Raw genomic sequence first — 25,817 nt, 5'->3', positions numbered from 1 at the left:
TATCAAGGTCAGAAGCTGGGCAATTTGTGCTACAGCAGATCTAAGAACTCTAAAATTCACTTTAAACATACATAAAACAAAAGAACATAGACATAGACATAAAACATCCAGATCATAAGTGTCCACAGCAGCAAGGCAACAACAACGTGTCCCCCCCCCCCCCCCCCCCCAAATTGTAGACAGCTGATCACGACCTCCATTGTTATGAAGCATCGCATTAGTTCAGAGACTGCAGGCAGCATAGAAGTTGTTTGGTCACATGAACATTCAGGTACCGTCCAATCACATACAGCTACAATCTAATATGATCAAACAGGATGGTCCTTAGATGATCTACATTTGTGCTGCAATCACCACTGGCACATCCTCCCCAGCCTGCTCTGTATTTAAGACTTCCTTAATGTGGTTCGGCATGTTCATTGATGTATATACATTGTCATGCTCATTTAATAACTGTATGATAATTGTATCTTTAGGCTATGTCCTATGGGGGGTGGGGGGGGACTATTACAATTCTAACTTAATGACTGTTTAATAATTGTATATTTATGTTCTGTTCTATGGGGGGGGCTCCTATGATTATTATAATTATAACTTAATAACTGTATAATAATCAGGCATGCAAACAGCCCCGAGGTGAAAAAGGTGACAACATGTTGTTTTCTTTCGGGTCAGGTGTCACACAATTGCCCTATTTGGGTTCAAAAAGGTGACTGTAGCTGCAAAGTGACACTTTTGCATGTCTGAATAATTGTATTTTTAGGCTCTGTCCTATTATAATGTTGATTGAATAACTGTGTATTTTTAGTTTCTTTACTATGAGGGGTTGTGAGGTGAGTCCAGTCTGTGTTGTGTTTGCACAGATTTGTTCTGGAGCAGAGTCACACACCAGCACATAATGTAACATTGCAATAACAGGTAGCCTATTGTACAGTATTAATCTTGAAGAGTCCTTGCTGAAATAAATGTATGTGCTTGTGCATGTTTTGTGTTATTTGTGCCACATACCATTGAATCCAGACACTTATTTCTATTTTCTTCTTTTTTTACTTAGTTTTTATTTTTCGGACATAAGCATGCAGCCATGATCCGGTCTCTGAGAAAAACGCAGTTTGAACCGGATTATGTAAGCATATTTTAAAACATCTTTATTGTGCTGTTATATGAATTTCTTTCAAGCAAGAGTACAAAAACGTTTTTTAAATAACTACAGTAGCTAAATATCAAGAGAGGAAATATTTTCTACATACATAAAATAGATTGAACTGAATTTAAAGGGATATTTCAAATTTTAATGTAATAAATAAACATTTGTTTTAGTTTTTTACTATATAATGCCTATTTGACTGAAAATGTTTTTGTTTTTTTTTAAATAGGCAGTCATTTGTCACATATGGATAATCAAAATGTGCAATACTGTAGGTAACAATTATGGAATTATCAATTATGGAACAAAAGGCCAGAATGACCATGGTGATAACACACTTTGGAGGGAACCTTACTCGGAGGATAATTGTATAAAAGTCATACTACAGGATTTTCAATTAAAACACCTTTTCACCAGCATATTCTTCCACTATAACCATTCAGTGTGTTGTGATCACTTCTCTAAATACTATTTTTAAACATGACTGTCCCCTATACATTCCCACCTGATATGCAAATGTTGTGCTTTAACGGGATCATAATCCATGCACACAAAGCAATTAAGGCACGTCAAATGTGGAAGAGAAAGTGGCTAACAGCAACGGCACACAAACAAACCAATATGGTTTGAATTTTATTTTGAGGAGCTAACTAAAACACATTGAGTTTTATTCCAAAAATAACCCAGCGATGTAGAGAATATCAGCTCAAAGGTATGCTACAGCTACTAGTTCATTAGCTAAATGGAATGGAACTGTGGGGTTTGGATTATCATTAAAATGCACTTGATGCAACCACCAGCCACCACATGGTGAGGCCAAACTATACTCAACAGAAAATCCTAGATTATGACTATGCTGTTGCAGTGAAATATCCCTTTAAAGATCTATTTGGGTCCCAATTCTATAAACCCGTAAATTATTGAACACAAACATATGTTTATGTTTATATTTGTATTTAAACAGACTGACACATATAAAACCCACATCATTCAAAACAATTCATATCTATTATATTATGAATCTGAGCCCTGACATTTATGGCACTATGTATGCTGCCACATAGCGCCAGGCATTTAAGAAAAACAAAACAAACATAAAATAATACATTTCATTCTCCCTTTTAAATTAATTTACTTTGTCCATACCTCACTTTATTGACTGGGGTTGTAGATTAGTGTTTAGTAGTAAGAAATATACAGATAGTTGCTGGCCATTAGTACTGTAACCCAGGCCATGGCACTCTGTAGTTCAGTATTTGCTGTCAAACACAAAACGTTTTTTTTTTTTTAAATGTGGACCTCTAAAACCCTTTGACTGCAACTGTGATTAAGGGCTATACAAATAAACTTGATTTTCTGGCACAGGGTCTCACACACAGTTCCACCCCAAAGTGATGTGCACCCCAAAAGCAACAACTGCTGCCACAGCTGGCAATCTTCTGACCACTGTGGGTGGGTTCTTGTCACTTTCATAAGTGTTTTACCTGCTGCCGGGTTGATAGGAAAAAACTAAAAGTCAAATCTGATGGCAATGGCATGGCCCACGGGTTGACACATTTGGTTTGCACAACACTTATGTCCTCAGATACCTTCAGAACAGGTACCCGGACAAAACAATAAGAGTTGATAGTGCGGCGACATGGACACAATATACCCTAACTGCTTCCCATCTGTGCACACTGTCATCATTAGAGTTTGTTGGCGCGGCCGGGCAAACCCGGAATTGAACCCTCATCTCTACGGTGGTGGGAAGTGTGTCACCAAAACACACAATTTTCTTCTAACTTTAGTGAACTTTAAATTACCCAATTAATTCGACATAATTTCAAGATCTATGCAAGAATCCTGTCAATAAATATAATTTAAAAAGGTAAACTTTCATGTAGTAAACGTGTAGTGTTGCACTGACACTTTCCTCATGACAGTGTGTACATGTGTAGAAGATAGCTTCCCAATTCTGTTATCAAGAGGGACATCTGATCTATAATTTACATATTAGCGTCATTGAACCAATTCAGACACATTTCTCTTCCTTTTATCCAGAGGTATTGGTGGTCAGCTCTTAACAATAACAAAGCAGTCACAGTGTGTGAAATGAACACCAGCTATCTATGCTCATCATCGTCAATTCCAAATGTCTACTGTGATCCATCCCAGTCACTGCCAACCCCCCCCCCCCCCCCCCCACATTGTGGACGGCACAGTAAAGACTACCATGTGCCTCATCTGATACAGGTGGAATCACCAACCACTTCTATTCACCTGACCGCGACTGTGCAATGCACATGGTGGTTCATGCTCTCTCCCTGATCCCCTCCCTGCTAAACAGGACCACTGATCCTAAGTCTCTGCGGTTGAGTGTTTAACTCGAGCAGGAAAGCCGACCACAATCAGGCGATTTGATGACATCTTGTTTTAACTAGGGATGTCCGATATTATCGGCCTCCCGATATTATCGGCCGATATTAGCATAAAAATTGATATCGGGAAAATATCGGTATCGTTTTTTGATTTACAGGAGTTCTTACTGTATATGGTGTGTGTGATATGAAATTTGAGCTTACCCTAATCACAATAATCCCCGCATATATCGGTATCGGTTGATATCGGTATCGGTAATTAAGAGTTGGACAATATCGGTATATCGGTTATCGGTAAAAAAGCCAATATCGGACAACCCTAGTTTTAACCATTAAACTCACTTTAGTACACACGAAGAGATGAGCATCTCAAGTTCGTGAACAGTGATGTCCAATTTGCAAAAGTGAGCTGCACGTGTTCTGCTATATTATCAGCACTTAGGAAAATATGCACGGCTGTGATCGAAGCACCCACTGGTTTTGGATTTTGAAAAACATATTTTGGCTACTAAAAGGAAAACAAATGTAGCTGGTGAAGGGTGGTAACAAAGGCAATGTTCCTTCCTGTTAAATGCCTGTTAATCACTTAACCACATGAACCCCAGTGTCCCTATTCTATCACGTTGTGACACGCTGTGATTTTGTAGATCTGTAATTTTCACTGAATTTTTGCCTATTATGACATGCCCAGAATGGGGACGCTAGGCTTCATGTGGTTAAGAGCTCTTATTCAATGTTAGTTCACTTTGAATTCAGCCATAAGCATCGGTTTGAAGTGTTTAGACAACATTATTATAAAAGAACAAATGCAAATCTGAAAAATACAATTCAACCGTCACTATTTTGTTATCTTGTCCTCAAGTTTCTAATGTCAGCAGTGACAGTGAGTGTCCAACTTCAGGGTTCAAGACGAAACAGTTTAGTCAGTCAGATAAAGGTGTCTACAATGATAAACATATTTACTTTGTCTCTATGAAAAGCAGCTCAGTGAACCCATACAAGAGTCCAAACCATATAATACTGATATCAAGAGCACAATTTAACATGGGGCGACCGACAGCCATGTGAGTTCAAATGGGCTTAAATGCCTGACAGCAAGTCCACAGTTTGATTCCTGGCTGCATGTCACTCTCCTAAGCTCTCTCCATGTTTCTTGTCTCTTTAAAATAAAGGCTTAAAAAAAGGTTACAAATGAATGTCAGACAGCATCAAGGATGCATTTCTCAAACACAGATCATGGCTGTCCCCCCACAAAAAGAATAACATCCATCTCAGGCAAAGTCTGTGTTTCACACCAAACCTGCTAGTCTGTGAAACAAAAGTATGGCTTCAGAGTTAAGACTCCATTTCCCACGATGCCCTCTGTCTCTGAACAAGTCCACTGGGTCTTAGAGCTCAATGGCTGCAGCGTCGTTTCCATCTGCTCTCCCAGCTGGCAGTCTGTGTGGGATTTGATTGGCTGTGTCTATACACCTCGTGCTTAAAACAGAAAGCAAAAGAGGAGAGCCGTGATTGGAGGAGCAGGGCATGTGCCTGGAATGGGTGGCGGTCAAAGGCAACCAAATAAGGGAAAAGGCGCAGGTTAGGATATGACATCATCACTGTCACCGTTAGGCTGTTGCCTAATTGAGACAGGTGGGAGGGGCTTCCCAAAAAATTCTGTGGAAGGCAGGAGGGGAAAGGAATGAGATACACACAAGCATTGTCACGTATAATCATGGCATTTGTAACATTGCATTTAAAAAAGGTATTAATATTGTTTTACTTCGAACCAAATTACAAGATTTAGTAACACTTTCCAATGGACTTATAATCCAGTTTGATCAATTGATTTATGGAAAGGTGTTCCATGTATACTGTATAGTAAAAACACTTAAAGGCATTGTAGGGAACATTAAGCCTAAATTTAAAAAATATTTATATATATATTTTTTGCATTTTTCCCCCTCTATCAGCCACTATATAATGATGCTGGGGTGTTTTCCTGCATTGAAACACAGGCCTCTTTCTGAAAACCCTATTTTCCCTATTGTTGTTGTTGTTATGTTTGTCCGGGACGTAAGGAAGTCTATGGAAGTCTATGGAGGCATCACCCCCTGGTGGCCGGGAAACGAACTGCACAAACAAAAACAATGCAGGGAAAATACGGTTTTCAGAAAGCGTACTGTGTTTCAATGCAGGAAAACACCCCAGCATCATTATATAGTGGCTGATAGAGGGGAAAAAATGCAAAAAAAATATATATAAATATTTTTTAAATTTAGGCTTAATGTTCCCTACAATGCCTTTAACCAGCACTTACAACATAATGGGGGTACAGTACATTTTATACCTATTTGTGATTAGTGTTAATTATTGTGGGAGATTTCCACTATATTAAAAGGGAAACAATAATTGTTTTCAGTGTTACCGACTTAAGTGTAAGACTTATGTTCCATTAGCAGTCATAACACTGAGCAGCCATCTCTGTGTGTAGCTGAAAGTAGGGCTGCAACTATCGATTATTTTCTTAGCAATCATCCTTACTTTTTCTATGAACCTAATAATTGATAAGTGACTTTTTTTCAATTAGACCTTATGGGCGTGCCACGATTGCCATTATAGGAAACGACCGAAACAGACAATAGACTATGATCATCAATTAACTGAAATGGACATCAACAATGTGATTGTTTCCCTTTAAGTGCTTGCGGAATATTATCGTGCTTTTACGATAGTGTCCAGGTTAATACGCAGCTCACACATTTAACATTATATTTTACATAATATGATGTTAACCAAGAGCGTATATTCCGATCGAACCATGCAGGGGACAACAGAACGACATCTGCCATGCAGGACCCTGGACTAAAGACATGTAGGCTGAATGATGAAGATGATGATGATGATGTAGACATGCTGCGGAGGGCTGAGTTAGATGTCTGTCACAGTAACAGATACACACACACAAGTTCAAACACATTGAGGAGGAGAAGACAGTGGTGTTAGTCTGTGAAGTTAAAGGACAGTCAGTACAAGTAAGCATGCGCGCGCGCGCGCACACACACACACACACACACACACACACACACACACACACACACACACACACACACACACACACACACACACACACACACACACACACACACACACACACACACACACACACACACACAGAGGTCAGTATGTCCTCCTTTAGCTGCAGTGTGCCACCACAGTGAGATAAAGAGAATGTTAAATTGAGAATGATAAGTAGCACAATTCAGGTTACTTTCTTTCCTTTTGAAAGTGCAACATGTGGTTACAATGCTTTTATGATTCCATTCAAAGATAACATCTGAAACAACAGAGCCATAAATGGAACCAAAATGAGGACAGATGAGGAACCAGAACTGAAAATACTGCAGAAAATCACAGATTATGTGCAGCTAGAGTAAACAATGACACACTTCATACAGTGTTAGTAAAGTTGATAGTTAGTTTATCCATTCACCGGCATATAAACACAGCAGCCATTTTTCCCACCATGTGTCATAAATAATATGGTCCTTGCTGCATAATTATAGATCACACCACTGCTATGGGAAGAAGCAAAGTGATTGGCCCTCCAACATGATTAAGTTTCAGTATAAATATATGAATTGGTAATTGCTAAACTTAACTGACATCTCAAACCACATTGCGACTTCCATTTCTGCCTGTAACTGTGATGGGATCCATAACAATGCATCAATGCCCTGACAGGTTAGTTAAACACACACATTGTTCTTGTTAGAATGAGTGATCATGCAGGGGGAGGCGGGCGGGGGGGATCCGACACAGCTGAAAGACTGGGAACAGATTTACCAGAATGTCTCAAGTCCCCGAGAGGTTCCAGTTTAGGAAGCCTAGAAACCTTGGGTGTGGCCCATCCGACTAAAATGAAAGATAAAGATCAAAATACGAATGGTGTTATTATTGATAAAAGTGGCGTATTACAAAATTTTATGCCGTGGCACTGCAGGATGCTAGCCATCTAAGAGCGGGTCGGTCTGTGTGTCCGGAGCTAACCGCTGGACCGGTCAGCACCAAAGTTTATACTTTTTGAAAAATGTAACTTAAATCTTATAATGGCAGTAAGTGGGGCTTGGATCAGGCTGAAACCTTGCCTCACTTTCATACGTCATAGATCATTGACAACAGACTTCACAGGATGGCCACATGAAGTCCTCATTGAAGCCATGAGGACAAGTGAGTGGTCATTCAGATTCACAGTTATAATGCCACTGACAGTAAAGAATATTTTTGACTTCACAGATTTGTTTTTAATTATGTGTTCAGTCACCAATAACTCTTCACTCACTCTCCCTCCCTCTCTGTTGGATCTCGTTAAACCTATGGTGTCTTTGTATGATTAACATTTAAAGAGAATATGGAATGTTACCTTTCAGTTCAAAAACATAATATCATTTTGAATTCACATTGCTCACTGTTTTAACCACTTGAACCTCAGCATTCCTAGGGGGAACCTTCACCAAAAATAGCTGATCTACAAGCTCGCAACACGACACGTTGTGAGCTTTTAGATCTGCTATTTTTGGTGAAGAGAGTTGGGGTAGATTGCACAAAGTACAGTGTAATTCAAGTATAAAGGGTTCAAGTGTTTAACTGTGACTCTCTGCCTCGCTCCGTCTCTCTTGCTCTTCTTTTGTGACGAAGACTATGCAGTCTGGCCTCTGACCTGGTGGGGGTGGAGGGGTGGGGGTCTCTGTGGGGACGTCGTCCGTCCTCAGCGGGTCGATGCGGTGCTTCCTCTTGAGGTGAAGCTTCCTCGTCTTCTTCTTGGTCTGATTACCAGACGCTGTTATGCAACAGAAAGTTGAAGGAACGTGAAACACAGGTGCAATTCTGTCTAAGTTTATATATTTCTTCGTCATTTTGTTGTTTTGCTTTTCAGGGTTTTTAAATATTTATAATCTCAATAAAGCACCGTGAGCAAAGTTATGCATAGTTCATCTGGGTGTTGCAAGGAGGGGCAGTTACACCCCCCTTAGCGTCAGGGTAGAAAAACATTGTTACAGAAATGAATGGACTCCAAAGTATTCAAAGACAAAAAAAATAAATATATATAGGCACTATTTAACGAAAGAATTAACCATGTGGAAAGAATCGACACACCTGTGTCACTTACGCATGCAGTAACATTGTGACACAGAGGTGAAACTACTGCAGCCTACTGCTGTGCTACATTTGGGCTTACTGAGCTTAATTTGTTTTAATTTCACTTGTAATTAGTAGTCATATAGAACATTTATGATGACCTAATTACAGCATCTTGGGAGTCGTAGAGTTGTGGAAGCAGATCCCCCACGTAATTGAACACTGTGTTGAAATATAAGCTAGACAAGTTGCCTGGAGTTCTGAAGCAGGATCCTGTAAAAACCATGCAGGGGGGGGGGGTCTTTTTGTACTTTTGACACTGACCTGAGCCTGTGTTATCTGGCGTTTGCCTGGCGCTGTCTGGCACGTCATCTTCCTCCTCATCTTCCTCCTCGTCGGCCTTCAGGCTCTCCGCCCCGCACTCCTCTCTTTGCCTCTCTTTGTCCTCCTTCTGAACGGGGACATTAAAACAATTAACGCCCATCAGCTCACTCCCTAATCCAGAGTTAAAATTGCTCAGGGTAGCAGACAAAAAAAACAAAAAAACATCCGCTAGTTTCCCTTGTTGATACGTCCCGTACCTCTGTGACCACATCTCCTATTGGCTGGAAGGGGCTGGAAATGTTCTCGTCATCAGCCTCTTCTACCTGGATCTGTCTTCCCTCGCGTTCTGCCTCTTCTCGCTCCAACCGGTCTCTGTGAACACAACGAGATGGACAACAAAAGTCACACTGAGGAGCACTGAAATACTAGTTCACTGTGACGCTCATATGAGCACTATATGAGCAGGATATAGCTCCTTCCCAGTTTAATGTTCCTTTAATCAGTCTAGTTTAGGGGTGTCCAGATTCTGAACTGAGATGGAAATAGTTCAATTTCGCATTTAACAATTCTCAGACTAAAATTCAACTGCTGAAATCTATTTTGATACATTTTCTGTTGATTGATTAATCGTATAAAAAGAAAATCATGAAAATCCCCTTGCGTCATTTTTCCAACCGTCCAACTCCCTCACATGTCCACCCATCTGCTTCAGTGATTGTCCTCCATACTTCCGTCCTCACCTTTCCTCTCGTATTTGCCTCACACGCTCTGCTCTCTCTTTCTTGTCCTGCTCTTCCAGGGCCCGCTGCTCGGCCGTGTCTTTCTTCACGCGCTCTGTGATGGCCTCGTAGTCTTTGGCGATGTTGTTGAGGAGCCAGTTGAGGCCATTCTTGATGGACTTGTCCACCTTCTTGCCGTAGCCCAGGACTGCAGAGCATGGCTCCTGGAAATGAGGAATGACAAATAGAAACCTGATGTCCAGGTTTTTTTGTCTTTTGCCATCCATATGCTAGTACACAGTATAGACTGTGGGGAGGCCTTGAATGAATTAGGAAGCGAGTGTGAAAATGAACGGTCATATGTGCTCCCATGAAACTGTATAGTGCTTTGAAGTCAAAGCATCCATCAATGGTAAATAGTATACACTAAATATATGTTGTATTATGTTGTAGAATTATATCTAGCTGCTAGTGTGTGGGAGCATTAAGCCAGTTAAATGTCTTCAGTGGCAGGTTCAGAAAGACTCACAATCTGACACAAACACTTGTTCTCATTGACAAGCTTCTCCAACGACAGATTCTCAATGATGTCTGCCTCAGCCAGGGCCCCATCACGGTCCTGTTTATTGGCCAATCTGAAAGCAGAGAGAGCGGCAGAGAGAGAGAGAAATGACAGATTAGAGAAACTGTTTTGGGAAATGCTCATTTATGCTCAACATTAAATATGGATATGGACAGAATTCCATCCAGTCTCTGCATTCATTTCATGCGTCTTTGTGCACAAAGACTTTTCTACATGGCAGAACGTTTTGATGAAACAAGTTGGTGAGAACCCTTTAAACACATATGGTGTCACTCCACCCGGGCACAGGGACTAACAGCTGGGAGTGACATTGACCATGTTTGTTGGCAGAAATCTTTTGACTCTGAACTGCCCTCTAGTGGACGTATTGCTTAACATCCATGCCAACATAGAGGATGCACGGAGGTCGGAGGACGTGAGCAGTGATATTACATTATTTAAAATTGACATATTTGTTTCCGCACATAAAGGGAGCATAATTGAAAATAACCTAAAAGAGGTTTTGCAATTTACAGTTCTGGCATTTACCAGATGTTAAGTGCAAGGTCGGAATGTAGAGACAACCATTTGTGAAACAACAACAGTGTAAGGAATTAGAGCAGTGGTTTTCAAAGTGGTGCTTCAAAGCGGGCCCACAGTTTGAAATGCAATTTCAATTCAAATTTTATTTAAATTCAAATTCAATTCATGATATTTTTGTGGCATTTTAAGAACTTTCAACCTGGTGTCCCCGTATTGGGCAATGGACCCTTCGCTAAGCCCCACCCACTCCACTCTGTGACTGGTGGTGCGGAGTTAGTCACACCCAGGCCTGGCAGCGCCTGGCAAACTTTGCTTCTCACCCATTGACTTGCATGTTAAATGACGGCTTTTCCCCTTAAAAATAATCGATCATTTCAGCAGCAAGAGCTTCAAAATCTCTTCTAAATCTAGTCAACAAGGCCTGCAGTAGGCTATGCACTGGACAAATGTGCATGACATTATTTCAATGAACTAAAAACACGGAAAATGTTAGAGGGAGTAATAGCCATGGATACACGACGGTCGACTGTCTCGACCGTCATGGATGAACTTCAACCTGGTGTTTGCACTTTCTCCATTTACAGCCCGTACATCTACAGAAACGTTCATATTTCAAATATAAAGTGCTTATCCCATGGCCACGGATGTTACATTTATGTACGGGTTCTCAAAAGTACCCGTATCATCCGTATTGTTCAATAAAAAGCATTTTAATCTGATCGGTGGCCATTTTCTCCATATGCGTTCAACTAAGCGACCCTATCGGTTGGTAGGTGTATTGCACTCTGATACATTATAACTCTATGAGAAAATGGCCACCGATCGGATTAAAATGCTTTTTATTGAACAACACAGAATATACGGGTACTTTTGAGAGTCCCGTGCATAATTTTAACATCCGTGGCCATAGCATAAGCAATTTATATTTGAAATCTGAACGTTTATATAGATGTACGGACCGTAAATGGAGAAAGTGCAAACACCAGGTTGAAGTTGATCCATGACTGTAACAGGAGTTTTCATGTACCGCAGGGTAAGACTACAGTAGCAGTTAATAAATAGACGAACAAATGAATGAATATACTTTAACGTGCGGAATTCGAAACAGGCAGCGCTGGGATTCTGAATTGTGTTACGATTACGGTGATTAGTATCATTGACACCACCTGGGCGAGTGAGTCGTGTAATACTTTCCCAACGTTAAGCTGTGTTCAACAACACAGGCACAGCCATATAGCCTTCCAGTTTAAGCGCAGATTTCAGCTTGGGAAAAGAACCCTCCAGTTGTGGGTAAGTGGAATCTGTTGCTGGTTTCATAGTCACCATTGCGTTATCGTGGTATTCCTGTTCTTGCTATTATGTTGCAAATGATTGTGTGTGTGTTCGGGCGAAATAACATTGACAGCTATGGCAGGTGACGAAAGTTTGCCAGACCTGTGCCAGGCTAACAACGGTTGCTAAGCTGGCATTGGACAATCGCTTTTGGGGTGGGGTTTAGCGAAGGGTCCATTGGCCTGGTATTGTCGCAGATCTACAAGCTTGCGACGTATTGCGAGTTTCACATTTGTTTAGGGGGCCACAGCCAGATACTGATACAGATTTGTGGGTCCTTGTCAGGGGAAAGTTTGGGAACCCTGCCCTGAATTAGAGCACGAGATCACAGATAAGCACTCACACAAGGACAGGTTTGCCAGCGATGCGTGGGTGCTGGAGGACCTCGGCCATGGTCTCCCGGGTCTCCTGGATGCGCTGCACATCACTGGAGTCCACGACGAACACCACGCCGTACGACTCAGAGTAGTAGTTCTTCCAGATGCCCCGGATCCTCTTGCCGCCACCTAAGTCAAAGATGGTCACCTCAAACTTGCCCTGCTTCAGGTCCACCTTTGAGAATCCCACTGTGGGGGCTACGTCCTGTGGGCTCTCTGGGAGAGAGCAAGAGAGAGAGAGAGAGAGAGAGCAAGAGAGCGAGAGAGAATGCATTCAGAAAATACAGTACACAATAGTATTAAATAAAATCTTGTTTTGTTTGTCTGGCACGTATACTTGTGTAACAAAAGTATGTTAAAATGCATATGGTCTTAGGATGATCTGCATAAGTAACTGTGGTAAAAGAAATGTCCACATTTTCCAGTTCATGTGAGAATATAGAGGTATAACACTAAGCACTAACGTTGGTTCATTTGCTTCAGCAGAACATGTGCAAATCTTACATGACTAACTCTTACTGGGGTCTGTTAATCCGATTTTCCCAATTACATTTTCATCAATGCCTATCTTTCTTGCTTTATCATCTCTGCATTTGTAATACGATTCATCTATTCATTCATCTAATTTTTTTTTTGTTTGCTAGGTTGCCTAGCAAACAAAAAAAGGCTGCATCAGGCAAAGGGACTACCAATGAAAATTAGTCCTTCTTTGGCTAACTCGGGTGCATTTACATTTATTTGAATGCTGATTAATGTACAGTACATTGTCCCTTTTCAAATAAAGAAATTACAAAATGTTGCTTTAACTTGTGAGACAAACAAGGAGATTCCAAACTTTATGCTTCCGTTATTCCAATTTGACCCATTAAAAAGCATGCCAAACATTCATTTTCTGTGTGCACGTGTTTGTATGTACTGTATGTTGTGTATGTGGAGATTACAACCACTTCATACCACATTCATACACACAGGATGTCAACCTGGGCCTCACCTCCTTGAATTCCTCTGACAGTTGCTGTCTTCCCTGCGTTGTCCAGCCCCACCATTACCAGCGTCACTTTCCTGTAAGTTTAAGAGACAGCACACGGTCACACACTGACAACAGGTCTGATGCTTAAGACCTCTGTCATCGGATACATGACCTCTCCTGGTCCCAGTATCAAAATCCACCAGAGCAATGAACCAGGTCCTAAAATTTCTGCTTTTTCACTGTCCTCTACACAGTATGTATCTCACTAAAGCACTGTCACCTTCACATATAAAATACAATAAAAACTGGGGGGGAAACATTAAGAAGCTAGCTGACGTCCAGTGACTCAGATACCAATACGGGAAACTAAGATACACCAATCTGAATGACCAAGAGCAAATGAGCACAGCAAAGATATGTGCACAACTGGAGCCTGGGTGAGTCAGCAACAGGCAGCTGATGTATGGTATATATGTGTGTGTGTGTGTGTGTGTGTGTGTGTGTGTGTGTGTGTGTGTGTGTGTGTGTGTGTGTGTGTGTGTGTGTGTGTGTGTGTGTGTGTGTGTGTCAACAAGCTAGTTGTCATGCAGGTAGCTAAATAAACTCTCTGATACTATGCACAGGGCTTTAGTTTACAAATTCTGCCTAGTCTCCTGTTGAAATACTCATTTAGTTCATTTAACTTTGTATGTCAGTGTAAAAGTCACCTGTATTCTACATGTGTCACGGCTATAGTTGTCTGCTCTGCTACAATACTGATGTCTGCAAGTTCATAGTAAAACTATGAAAGTATGAAAAGACTTGAGGCAGATCTCTAGACACTTAAATGACTAGTGTCTAGTGTCCAAGTGTTTGGTGGCAATAATATAATACTGGGAGTATGATCCAGTATGCAGACTATTTTTCTGTTTACACATAAAATGTGAAGAATACATTATAGGACGCAAACACATGCGTTGCAAACATACATGCATGGTTAATACTCAACAACTGCTAAAAGGTACACAATTATTGTTATAAATGTGCTGTTACAGCATATGCACACAATAAAAAGGCATAAAGCTAAGCTAAAACTAAGACTAAGTTCTGCTAAAGCAAGACAAAACACAAAACAAAGTAGCACAATTCCTCATCGTCTTCTGGTTGTAATACTTAACTACAACGCCTGCGTCGTAGGGACATGAATCGCCCGATCCGACGAACCGTCTCCTGGAGCCACGAGGCCTTCATGAACCGAGAGATACTGAGACAAGGCCCCCTTGCCTGTCCCCTAACCCAGAATCTACCATTACTGCTACAAAACGACAGGCAGCCCGCAGATACACACATGCACACACAATGGCTACATAAACACTCTTAACAGATCAGGTCGTGGGATTAGGTGGGGATTTCAAATTAAAGCCTGGGGATCAGGTCCTTCGGTTTCCACATGGAGTAGAAGCACGGAGGGTCAAGAACAGTGAATCCAACCACCCTGCCACCTCCAACAGCAAACTGACTTCTTAACAAAGAGTCACGCATGTTTCCGCTCTAGTAACAACTAGGGTTGCAGAATATTGTATGTTATTGTACAGCTCAACATTAGCTTTCACAATGAGTTCCTGTTTTGTTTGAATGCGTTTAATTTAACTTAGAACAAACTGGCACAGTATTGGATCAAGCACAGTTTTGGAACAAACACATCGTGGCGGTTCAAGACCAAGACAAGAGGACAATCGCGGCAGTTAGACTACAGTTCCACCGTTCAACAGCATAGCGGAAAAAGGTGCAAAGCAAACTAATGCAGAGAAGACAAGTACAATAAAATAAATATGAATGGCCGTGGATCCTGAACCTGTAGTATCGGTAGTTTAGGTTAAACAATAGGTTAGAGATAGCTACGTGTAAGTAGGGTTTGGAGTCACATACTCAGACCTGAATTTTGAAAGCCACATTAAGACAATTACAAAGTTAGCCTACAATCACCCTCAGAATATATTAAGAATTAAAAGACTTGTCCATACATTAATCTTCACTAATGGTACATCTACAGGTGTCCCAAACAATTAATCAGACAGCTACAGTTGATTGATTTACAATACTGTTGCTTGAGTCCTTAATAACAAGAATCACTATAGTTCGCAGATCATGACACTGGCTTGAGTGGCTTCCTGTCTGTCAGAGAATTGATTTCAAAATAATAATGTATGTTTATAAAGCAATGAATTTGTTTAGGGCCAAAACACTTTTCTGATCTTGTGGTACAGTACATCATGAACCATCCAGACCTCTCAGTCATCTGGAACGGTCAGAACTAAACATGGAGAAGCAGCGTTTTGTTTTTATGCACCACACATAACTCCCCAAAAACTGCAGGTCAGCTACAACTGCTAATTTAAATCAAAGCTATAGACTTTTCCATTCGTTGCTTTGTTTCATTCCTTCTGCGCTGTATTTAATTCTCTTGTTTTTCTGTTCTATTATTTTTAATGTTTTTATTCAAAATAAATCTCTTATTATAATGTGTTTCTTTTGTCTTAACCCATTGAGACCTTTTGCTACCTATACGTTGTTATACCTTTCAATCCGGATGCCACCTCTGTGTCTCATTAGTTGTTGCTATAATATAGTAGTAACATCATTATTATTACAACATTATTTATTTTTTGTTTTTAGTAAGAATTTGAACGTTTTCAGAAAACTATGGTTAGGTTTTAGAAGGCGTTTTTAGAATCGGCCTCAGGTCTCAATATGCTGTGTGTGGTTAATGTTTTGTGTAAAGCACCTCTGTTGCCGTGGTGTAGTTAGGGTGGATCTGGGAGGGCTGTAAGCCAAATGGGATTACATGAGCTCAACCTCCTGGATTCTGAACTTGTAGAAAAATGTGGTACCACTACCCGTTCAAAAGCTATTCATATACTGTAATGTTGTGATTGATATAGTTATTGCAATATAAACTGGTAGCGCAGCATAATCGTTCTCACAGGTCTTGATCTTTACAAAACAATATTTAGAAGGCCATCAGCAGGCCCACAACTGCAGCAATCTAACCAGCTAATAGTAGCAGCAGAAACATATCAGATGAATTGGGACAGTACACAAATTCAAAGGAAAGCAGGAGTCGCATGCAGAGAACTAGTAAATAAATACAAAGGGGAGGAAGCCATAAAAACAGTGCAGTGTCTAAAAACAACAGCTTTAGAAACACACACTTTAAGGGGAATTCTAATTAAATGTTGAAATGGGAAATTGACCACAGAGATTTATTTTTAAACTTCTCTTAAAGTGAAGTGCGTGTATTGTACGTGTATTGTATTCCATGAACAGTCAATGAAAGCTGACAAGAGGACTGATTGCCATTCACGAATGTGCCATTCACAAAAATAAAAGGGTGAAGAGAGCTGCTCTGCTGTCAGCCCAGCGGTGTTGTGCATGTATGTGCCTGTCTCTTGCGGGTCACGCTGGCTGCTTGCACAGTGGCGGATGCAACCGAATACCGCTATCAATACTTTCACCATGTTCCACTTCCATCATCAATATAAAGAAAAATATATTTCAGTTGGTTTGAAACCAACTGAACCGGGTTCAATACATACTATTGAATAACAGTGGTTCTCAACCTGTGTGGTCTGGACCCCCAGGGAGGTCCACACGTGATTTTGGGGGGTCCCCAGGTGACAGTGAAATGACTATTTAAGGCTTTCAAGAGCTTTTTAGTCCCTAAAAAAAAAAAAGAAAGAAAAAGACCCTTATTGCATCAAAGGTATTCAACACACTACTATAAAAACTGGTCAAACATTGGCCAAATTGTCAAATAATTTAAGAAAGAGACAAACATTGTGAAAATAGCCGAGCTTGTAGATCTGCTATTTTCACAATATTTATCTGTGGAACCGAGTCAAACAAAATGTAATGCCTCAACTCCTACAAGTCCAAGTGCTTATCAGGGTGGGGGGTTCAAATATGATTATTTTGAGGGGGTCACAGCCTGAAAAGGTTGAGAACCACTGGTGTAACAAAAGGAAATCCTTGAATCTGAAACTGTGCAGTTATATTTGACTGACTTTGGAAAAGTCTGCCAACTTATTTTGTAAAATGAAGTAACAATGCCAAAACCTTACTTTGTCTTACTTTGGCCTACTACTGCTCCGTTGAATCTAGAGTCAGGGTTCTTTATTCATCAGACAATTACCTATTTTCGACATGCACCACTCTGAGCAGAACAGATGCTGATGAAAGCTTGTGGCTCCTGCTGTTGCTATGCCAACACTAAAAGACAGTTTGATGCCTGGCCCTCTTGTGCCACAACCCAGAAATACATTATAAGCAAATACAACTGTTTCTCAAAGTCTGGTCTCACCGGGGGGTCCAAATGGGTCTGTAACTCCGAGAGTGTACAAATGGAACCTTTGTTCACAAATCAGAGACATAAAACAAATATAGTATGTTTATCACAGTAAATGCTCAGTGTTAATGTATCAATTAGTAAAATATCAATTTGTAAATTAATACTGATGAAGACATTGTTCAAAACATTAAGATTAAGATTTTAAAACCCTATAGTGTGTGTAAGAGGGACAGGTTACCTTGCAGGCTCACGCCAACGTTTCAACCAGCTGCAGCAGTTAGCCATCAGACTGAACATATCAGATGAACTGGGTCATCTAGCCGGGAATGAGTTGGTTCATCTATCTCTCATGAGCTGGTTCTGATCCTAGCTGGAAAGGAACATGTCAGATGAACTGGTTCATATAGCCGGCAATGAGCTGGTTCTGTTCATCTAACAGTGAAGGAAGTGGAACATCTCAGATGAGCTGGTTCTGTCCATCTGGCTGTGAAGGAACATCTCAGATGAGCTGGTTCTGTTCATCCAATAATGAAGGAACATGAGCTGGTTCTGTTCATCTAACAGTGAAGGAACATCTCAGATGAGCTGGTTCTGTTCATCTGGCTGCGAAGGAACATCTCAGATGAGCTGGTTCTGTCCATCTGGCTGTGAAGGAACATCTCAGACGAAGTGGTTTATCTAGCTGGGGGGATAAGGCCTTCAGAAGAACCATAAACTACAAGCTGGTGGTCAACAGGTGGTCAACACGAACGCTGGTCTAATAATCAATACAGACGCTTTGACGTCGAATGACAAACTCTCCAGATATCATGAACACTAGCAGTAACTTGTTGAGTCTACACGACTTTTTAATAGCACCGTTACGTTACCACTGCTACTTAGTTAGCCCCCAGCTAGCCTTAGCATTAGCCAGTCCCTTTAAATGTGGCCACTGCCAGCTACTTAGTTAGCCCCCAGCTAGCATTAACCTGCTCGGTTAAACGTCGGCGTTCTCCTCACAGACAGCCAACGCACTGGGCTTCAGACGTTAGGCAAACGTGTACAGCGCGTCCTGCTTCCCAGATAAATGGAATATTCGCGTTGATAAATAACGGAGAAATTCATGTTTATCTCTACGTTTGACGCTGGAGGATAAAGTAGCCTGTTAGCGGCCAGATTCACTTTGTTTACGCCGTCGTCTGCTGCTGCTAGGCTGCAGCCAGGCGTCACGACGTACCGTGTGACGTCATTACGTCCAATGCATTTTGATCATAGTTTTAAAAAGTAAGGTTTTGATTGATTTACTTTGACAGTTTGCAATTTGTACAGAGGTAGGTTTGATTGTGTTTTGCATTGTAGTATATATTTGTCAATAGCATAGGGGGGATAGTATGCCTCAAAATGTCACTATACATTCCCATGTATTCATACCTACACAGTCACAGACACAGTTCAAATCTCACTCAGACAAAAGCCCCAACAAATGGCCTCAAACTAAAAATATCAAGGCTTCCATGTGAGCTGTTGTAATAATAACCTGTTACAATAAGCAGATGTGGTGTAAAAACAGAGCAACAACACAGTGAAAGCCTTCATCTTTAGATTAAAATATTAGAACATGTAAAATAAGTTGAAAAGTTGTTCTTATGATTTGACTGAAACTTCATCTACCACCTTCTGAGATGAAAGCTCTGATCAAATGGCTACTCAACACTTTACAGTGTGTAATGTTAAAGTGCGCAGGTGGCAACTCGGGCTGCAACCAATAGAAATTCAGTAAATGCTGTTACTAGGTGAACTTGAGTCACTGCAGGTTGTTAAATGAAAGTGAAACTTTAGATGTAGACTAAAGTGTCTCGCTAATACTTTAATAAGTCATTCAAGTGCACAATAATATTCAGTATTCACCTACAGTACATATGAGACAGATCAGTGACCAGGTTAAGATATAGTGATGCATATTAATGGTGGTCAGTGATGTTTAGGTTCAGTTGAGCTCCCAACAGCAGCTGCTACTGGCACTGAGAGGTGAGCAGTGTTACAGTGGCCTCTGCTGGACAGATTGTGTATGTTCATCTAGAGACGGTTTCAGGGAAATCACCTGATGAGACACATTATAGTTGAAGACTAGAGCCAGCAGCAGCAAAACTGTGTGTGTGTGTGTGTGTGTGTGTGTGTGCGCGCGCGTGTGTGTGTTTGGAAGTAGAGCATGAAATATTGCTACAAATAACCATGCTGCCTCATCCAACCATTAAAGTTGTCAAGAGGAGGTGCTGGTGATTTCACAATAAGGTGCTGACTCTCAGCATCTTGTCAATGCATGTCATCAACCAGGCTGTGTTCAAAAGACATCAATAAGCTATTGTTGGATGCAAGGGACTTTCCACTATTGCAATCAAGCCTTTCTCTGAACCACATAAAACAGTGATCAATAAACCTCACAGAAACTCTAAATAAACTAGCAGTAGGCCTACTTATACATTTTAGTGGATATAAGAGCATTGAAATGGAAATGCAGAGCAGCGATGGGTTTTATAAAAGGGTCACTGAGTACTGATAGAACTATACAAACCTCCAAAGGACAAGCACACAGGTATACATTTGGAAATTGACTAATTTTGCACCATAACATTGAGCTGATACGTCCACAGCTTTGATGAACGTCCAAATGTCACTTGACCATGTCAGATCTACATCCCTGTCATTCATTCTATTTGTGCCTCAGTATGAAGTTTGTAAACTCAGGGTCCCCACACATTTTTAGCAATGAATTTCCAAAACTTTTCCAGAATATTTAGCCCAATTTCCAGGCCTATATAACAATCATTCGGCGCAATAATGTGTCTCTTACTCCTATGTAGAATGCCCAAAGATAGGCAGTGTAGCAAAAATAAAGTTTGAGACATACATTAGGCTGCCGTCACACAGCCCGTTCGGCGAAAAACTACTTATGTTACATATTTCGTGTGATATTATTCATGTTTATGAAAATGTTTTGTTTTAACAAAATCAATAGCCAAAAACAATTTCAATTCAATTCAATTTTATTAAAGTGTCAAATCACAACAAGTTGTCTCAAGACACTTTACATGTAGAGAAGAGACCCAACATCCCACCCTGAGCAAGCAATTTTGCGACAGTGGCAACGAAAAACTCCCTCTTAATTCAACAGGAAGAAACGTCAGGCAGACCCTAGGCTCTAGGGCGGGGGCCTTCTGCCTCGACCGTGTTGGGGGAAAGAAGAGAGAGAGAAAGGGAGAGACAGAGGAGAGACAGAAAGAGATACAGTGCAAGCAGTAACAATAACAATAATAGCAAATATAATAGTGTAAGATACTAGCATATGATAGTATAATATAGTACAGCAATAGTGTGTATGCAGTATATAATGGAATAATATAAAAATGTTTAAGATAATATAATATGCGGTATAGTGTAGTGTAGTAGAAGTCCACGGTCGTGTCCAGGTCGTGCTCCATGGAGAGAGGCCCGGTCCGGTCCGCAGTCACGGTCTTGAGCCGCAGCTGGGGGTCCGTAGTAACAGTCCATAGACTCCATGGAGAGGCCCAGGCCCGGTCCGCAGTCACAGTCTTGAGCCGCAGCTGGGGGTCCATAGTAATAGTCCATGGACCTGCGACGTGGGTGGTAGAAGAAACTCCGGGGAACGAGTCCCCGGTTGTAGAATTAGTGGCAGGCCTTACTAGAGCGTGAATCCGTACAGGGTTAATTACGATTGTACCAATGGGACACAAACCCACACAACCAAAGGGAGGACGAGAAGAGAGAGGACGAGGGGAGAGAGGAGAAAGGGGAAGGTGGGGGAGAGAGGATGACTATAGGGGGACTGAGTCTATACACTTCGGCTATAGGCTTTATCATAGAGAAAGGTTTTTAGTCTAGTTTTAAATATACAGAGTGTGTCTGCTTTACGGACTGAGACTGGGAGAAGGTTCCACAGCTGAGGTGCTTGAAACTTAAATGCTCTACCTCCTGTTCTAGTTTTTTGGGGGTTTACTGGAACCGTAAGCATTTTTTCATACTGTGGACGCAGTGGTGTTCTGGCTGGTTTACGGGGCTCGATGAGTTCTTTGAGATATACTGGTGCCTGTCCATTGAGAGCCTTGTATGTGAGGAGGAGAACTTTAAACTCTATTCTGTATTTAACCGGGAGCCAGTGCAAAGAGGCCAATGAAGGAGTGATATGATCTCTTCTTCTGGTTCCTGTCAGTATGCGCGCAGCGGCATTCTGGACAAGCTGCAGGCTATTTAGGGACTTACTTGCATAGCCAAATATTTTTCCAGGACCCTTGATAAATTCCAGGACCTTTGATGATGTTTGATCAATTTCAAACCTTTTCCAGTACTGGATTTTTTTAAATTTTATTTCAAAATATTTCCAGGAATTTCATGACCGTGGGGACCCTGAGTGTGTGTGTGCGCGCCTGACCTGATTAAGCATGAGGTTGTTGTCCTTCAGCTTCACCATGTCTTTCTCCGGAGTGACTCTCTTCTTCTCCACCTCCTCCTCCAGTGTTCTTGACCTCTCCTCTGCTTGCTGTAGGGCCCGTTTAGTGCTGGAATTGGGCCATCTGACAGAAACAGACCATTTGTCCATTAATGGCTATGGCTTTGTTATCTTATATTTAGTCCACTTATCTATTTTTCTTTCAATATTCAAAACTCACTCAGGCTAGGGCCAAAAATAATACAGCAAGCTAGCTGGCAACTTGGTTTTATTGGCAGGTGGCTGATATGACAATTGGTTGCATTTTAAAATATAGGGCACATCAATATTTTCCAAACATGTACGGTAGTTTCTAGAGGTAACCGATTCTAGAAATATTTTAAAAAACGAAGATTTCTGAGTACTAGTACCCTGTTTGAGAAACACGGCACTATAAGGGAGCACCGTTTAGTAATCACATCTTTTAAAAACAAAAAAAATACACAAAAATACTGGTCCATTTTTTACATTAAATTAAAAGAGGCTTTGCCTGTGTGCCTGGTGTTTAGATCTGTACCTGTCAAGCAGGGCCCTGGGGGGCACGGTGGCGCAGTCGGTAGTGCTGTCGCCTCACAGCTAGAAGGTCCTGGGTTCGATTCCCGCAGGGGACGCTGTGGGCGCTGGGGGCGTGTTCTCTCCTCCGCGTCATCAGCGCCCATACCCAAGGTGGGGTTGGCGAAAGGGCCTTTCTGTGTGGAGTTTGCATGTTCTCCCCGTGTCTCCTAGGGTAGGTACCCTCACAAAAAACATGCAGTAATCCTGGTCACTATACTGCCTCCCCCTGGCCAGCCGGGGCGCCTGATGGAGGGGAAGGGAACTGGTTGGAATAACGTGTTCCTTCCACGCGCTACGTCCAACCAGGGAAACTCTCCCCTGTCAGGTGACAAGAAGGTCAGTTGGCTCTCATGCATTGAAGGAGGCATGAGCTCGGCCCTGGCCTCCCTAGGTTGGCAGAGGGAAGGTAGTGCCCAGGATTACAGCTTAGGCATTGGCACTGGGTGGAAAAAATAGGGGTTACAAAATCGTGGGATAAAAATTTAGAAAAAAAAAAAAAGCTCAGATGTTTCTCCAGCTCTGCATGGTCCTGCTGGAGGCTCAAGAGCTCTCCCTTGGTCTTCACCAACACATCTCGGCGAGTCAGTTCCTCTTCCTCCATGGCAGCCAGATCTCCCCGCACCTCCTCCATGTCACCTCTCAGGTCCTTCATTCGCTGGTCGGACAGGAACACAATGACACATTTTAAATCACTTGAACCCTTGAACTTAGACCCAATCTATACGCTCACAGTGCGTCAAAGTGAGCTTGTAGATCGAACATTTTCGAAAAATATTTTTATCGTTTCTAAAAATATGTTTTTGTGTGTGCATACAGTATATATGTAGGTATCAGTTATACCCACATATACACACACACACATACATATATATATATATATATATATAGTGGCAGTTTACGACCAATTTGACATCAAATTAATACCATCACTTCATCAAAATGATCCAATGTAATCTAATCATCTAAAAGTCATCAGCAATCCGTAGCAATGGCAAAGCAGGGTGGTCAACTGACAGGAAATTGTTGGAAGGAGCGGTTGTACACATTGGTAAATATATTTTAAACAGGTTAGCACCAGTTATGGCCTTTTTGTTCCTTAAGCCGAGATTAAGATAGTTTTGTTTGTTGTAACTATACACATAGCAAGCCCAAGCTGTTTATGATCATTTGAAGTTTTACTGAATGATTAATTATATGCCAGTCACAATGTGTTAATTATATATATATACTGTACACATCTATACTATATATATATATATCCTTTCTTTTAGATAATGGTGTTGTCCAGAGGGCTGGTATTTCTCTGCTCCTCTCCTCCCCAGTCTCATAGCTTCATTATTCTGTCTTTTTTCACAATTAATCATTTTCTCCACTCGACTTCTGTTCTGCGTCTGAATCAATTTAGTCTTCTTTTCCTCTTGTTGCTTTAGATCTTGAATGAGCTGTCCTTCATGCATTCATCTTCTCCTTTTATCTCTGTGGTTCTTGCATCCCACGTCTCCCTTTCTAATATCTCTCTTCCTCTTCTATTTGAAACCATGATATCGACCACAATCCTGACATCTGAAACAAGCTATATATTTGTACTTGTATTTGAGGAACAATTATAGATTATATTTAATGATGCGATTTATTCCATTAATATTCTGTTCAGTGACACATTACCTTTTCTTTCTGCAGATCTTGCTGAATACGCAGCTGTTTTTGCTGCTCCTCCCTCCCGACTTCCTGTAGGGTGCTGAGCTCCGTCTCCAGTTCCTCCACTCGCCTCAGGCCCTCGTGCCGTGTCCTGCCTAAAACCATTCATTGTTATCACATTGTTATCACTTTGTTAGACACAAAGTAGAATCTTTGTGTCTCCTACCGGAAATACACCCGGGCATCAAATTATTGTGACAAAAAACAAAATATATCCATGTATTCAAGGCTTCATGGGGTGTGCAATTGATAACTTCTCTGATTTTTGGTGTTTACAAAACGACTGCTTTCCATAAGCTTGTAAAAGTTGACCCTCCTTCGGTCTAGGGTGGTCATAGCTGAATGGGTAGAGAGTCCCCCTGGGAAACTTAAAGAGGAGTTCACCCAAAAAATGATTTATTTTCTATCAATTGCACACCCCATGAAGCCTTGAATACATGGATATATTTTGTTTTTTGTCGCAATAATTTGATGCCCGGGTGTAGGAGACACAAAGATTCTACTTTGTGTCTCCTACCGGATACATTAGCCGGTAGGTAGTGATAACTGCCATTAAGCTACAAGATTGGAAGGGTTATCATACCAAAATATAAACTAGAGACATGTAGGAAGACAAAAATACAAAAACTTTACGGTCACCTTAGGTGGTACCAAAATATGGCTTGGCCCCTGGACTACATGTCTATACTGACAAACTCTACAGCACAGCTTTCTGTCTGTCTGTCACAGGAGGAATAACCTTCCGCTACTAGTTCTTAACGAATCGATGATGACCGACACATCACTACTTTGGCAAATCACTGACCTGGCATTCAAGTAAGGAGCAGGTCTCTTAGCTGGAGCTCTGGTCTCAGGGGTTGACAAAGGAGCTCGGCATAACACTCTAACCCAGCGACTCCATCTGTACACAACAAGAATATCAGCACAATTATTGTCGATTCTCAAACACACCACAGCCAACATGCTACTAAGGCTAGTCGAACACTTAATTTCCTTATGAGTCAAAGTAGTTATTGTGCATGGTTGTCATTGAATAATGTGCCATTGTAGATGTATACAGGCTTTATCTTAAAATAACGAGGACTTACTGTTTTGAACGACAGAGCGTTTATTACATTCAGTGCCTCGCACACCGCGGAGCACACATGCTATATCATAACATGATCACAGACGCAGTCTTAATACGTCATTACTCTGCGCCCTCTCGCAGGCATCAATAATCAAACCCTAGCCTGGGCAGCGTTCCATTTTCGGGTATATGATCCGGTCGAAAAAAAAGAAAAAGTGGCCGGATAGGCA

At 41.3% G+C, this 25,817-nt stretch overlaps 1 protein-coding gene across 4 annotated transcripts; it reads right to left on the bottom strand.

Moving 5' to 3' along the window:
* Positions 1–1,061: 1,061 nt before the first annotated feature.
* On the bottom strand, positions 1,062–25,740 carry arl13b (ADP-ribosylation factor-like 13b). 4 transcript variants are annotated; one of them, XM_084051249.1, is made up of 14 exons: positions 25,607–25,740; positions 25,324–25,419; positions 24,486–24,613; positions 22,783–23,475; positions 18,021–22,350; positions 13,477–13,547; positions 12,452–12,701; positions 10,201–10,306; positions 9,693–9,895; positions 9,210–9,324; positions 8,953–9,079; positions 8,210–8,329; positions 7,336–7,404; positions 1,062–5,166 (listed from the first exon to the last, which is right to left on the bottom strand). In XM_084051249.1, the coding sequence occupies exons 5-14, from the start codon at positions 18,077–18,079 to the stop codon at positions 5,090–5,092; spliced, it is 1,197 nt and encodes a 398-aa protein (XP_083907375.1). In that variant the 5' UTR covers positions 18,080–22,350; positions 22,783–23,475; positions 24,486–24,613; positions 25,324–25,419; positions 25,607–25,740; the 3' UTR covers positions 1,062–5,089. The 4 variants fall into 4 exon arrangements, with proteins under 4 accessions (XP_083907375.1, XP_083907376.1, XP_083907378.1 ...); XM_084051250.1 differs by having other exon boundaries at positions 1,062–4,986; XM_084051251.1 differs by lacking the exon at positions 1,062–5,166 and adding an exon at positions 5,801–6,428.
* Positions 25,741–25,817: the final 77 nt, after the last annotated feature.

Source organism: Gymnoscopelus microlampas, assembly GCF_963454915.1.
Source record: "Gymnoscopelus microlampas genome assembly, chromosome: 24".
In the NCBI taxonomy this organism is placed as follows: domain Eukaryota; kingdom Metazoa; phylum Chordata; class Actinopteri; order Myctophiformes; family Myctophidae; genus Gymnoscopelus; species Gymnoscopelus microlampas.
The sequence above is the reverse complement of the archived record's forward strand: the minus strand, read 5'-3'. Positions and strand labels throughout refer to the sequence as shown.

Bases quoted from the DNA above. Each gene is read 5' to 3' on its own strand.
- arl13b (XM_084051249.1), bottom strand. From the start codon at position 18,079: ATGTTCAGTCTGATGGCTAACTGCTGCAGCTGGTTGAAACGTTGGCGT. The intron at 10,307-12,451 runs GTGAGTGCTTAT...CTCTGCTTTCAG, and splicing joins GCTGGCAAACCTGTCCTTGT to ATTGGCCAATAAACAGGACC. The intron at 5,167-7,335 runs GTAAATCTGTTC...TGCCTTCCACAG, and splicing joins CGGGGACTTGAGACATTCTG to AATTTTTTGGGAAGCCCCTC.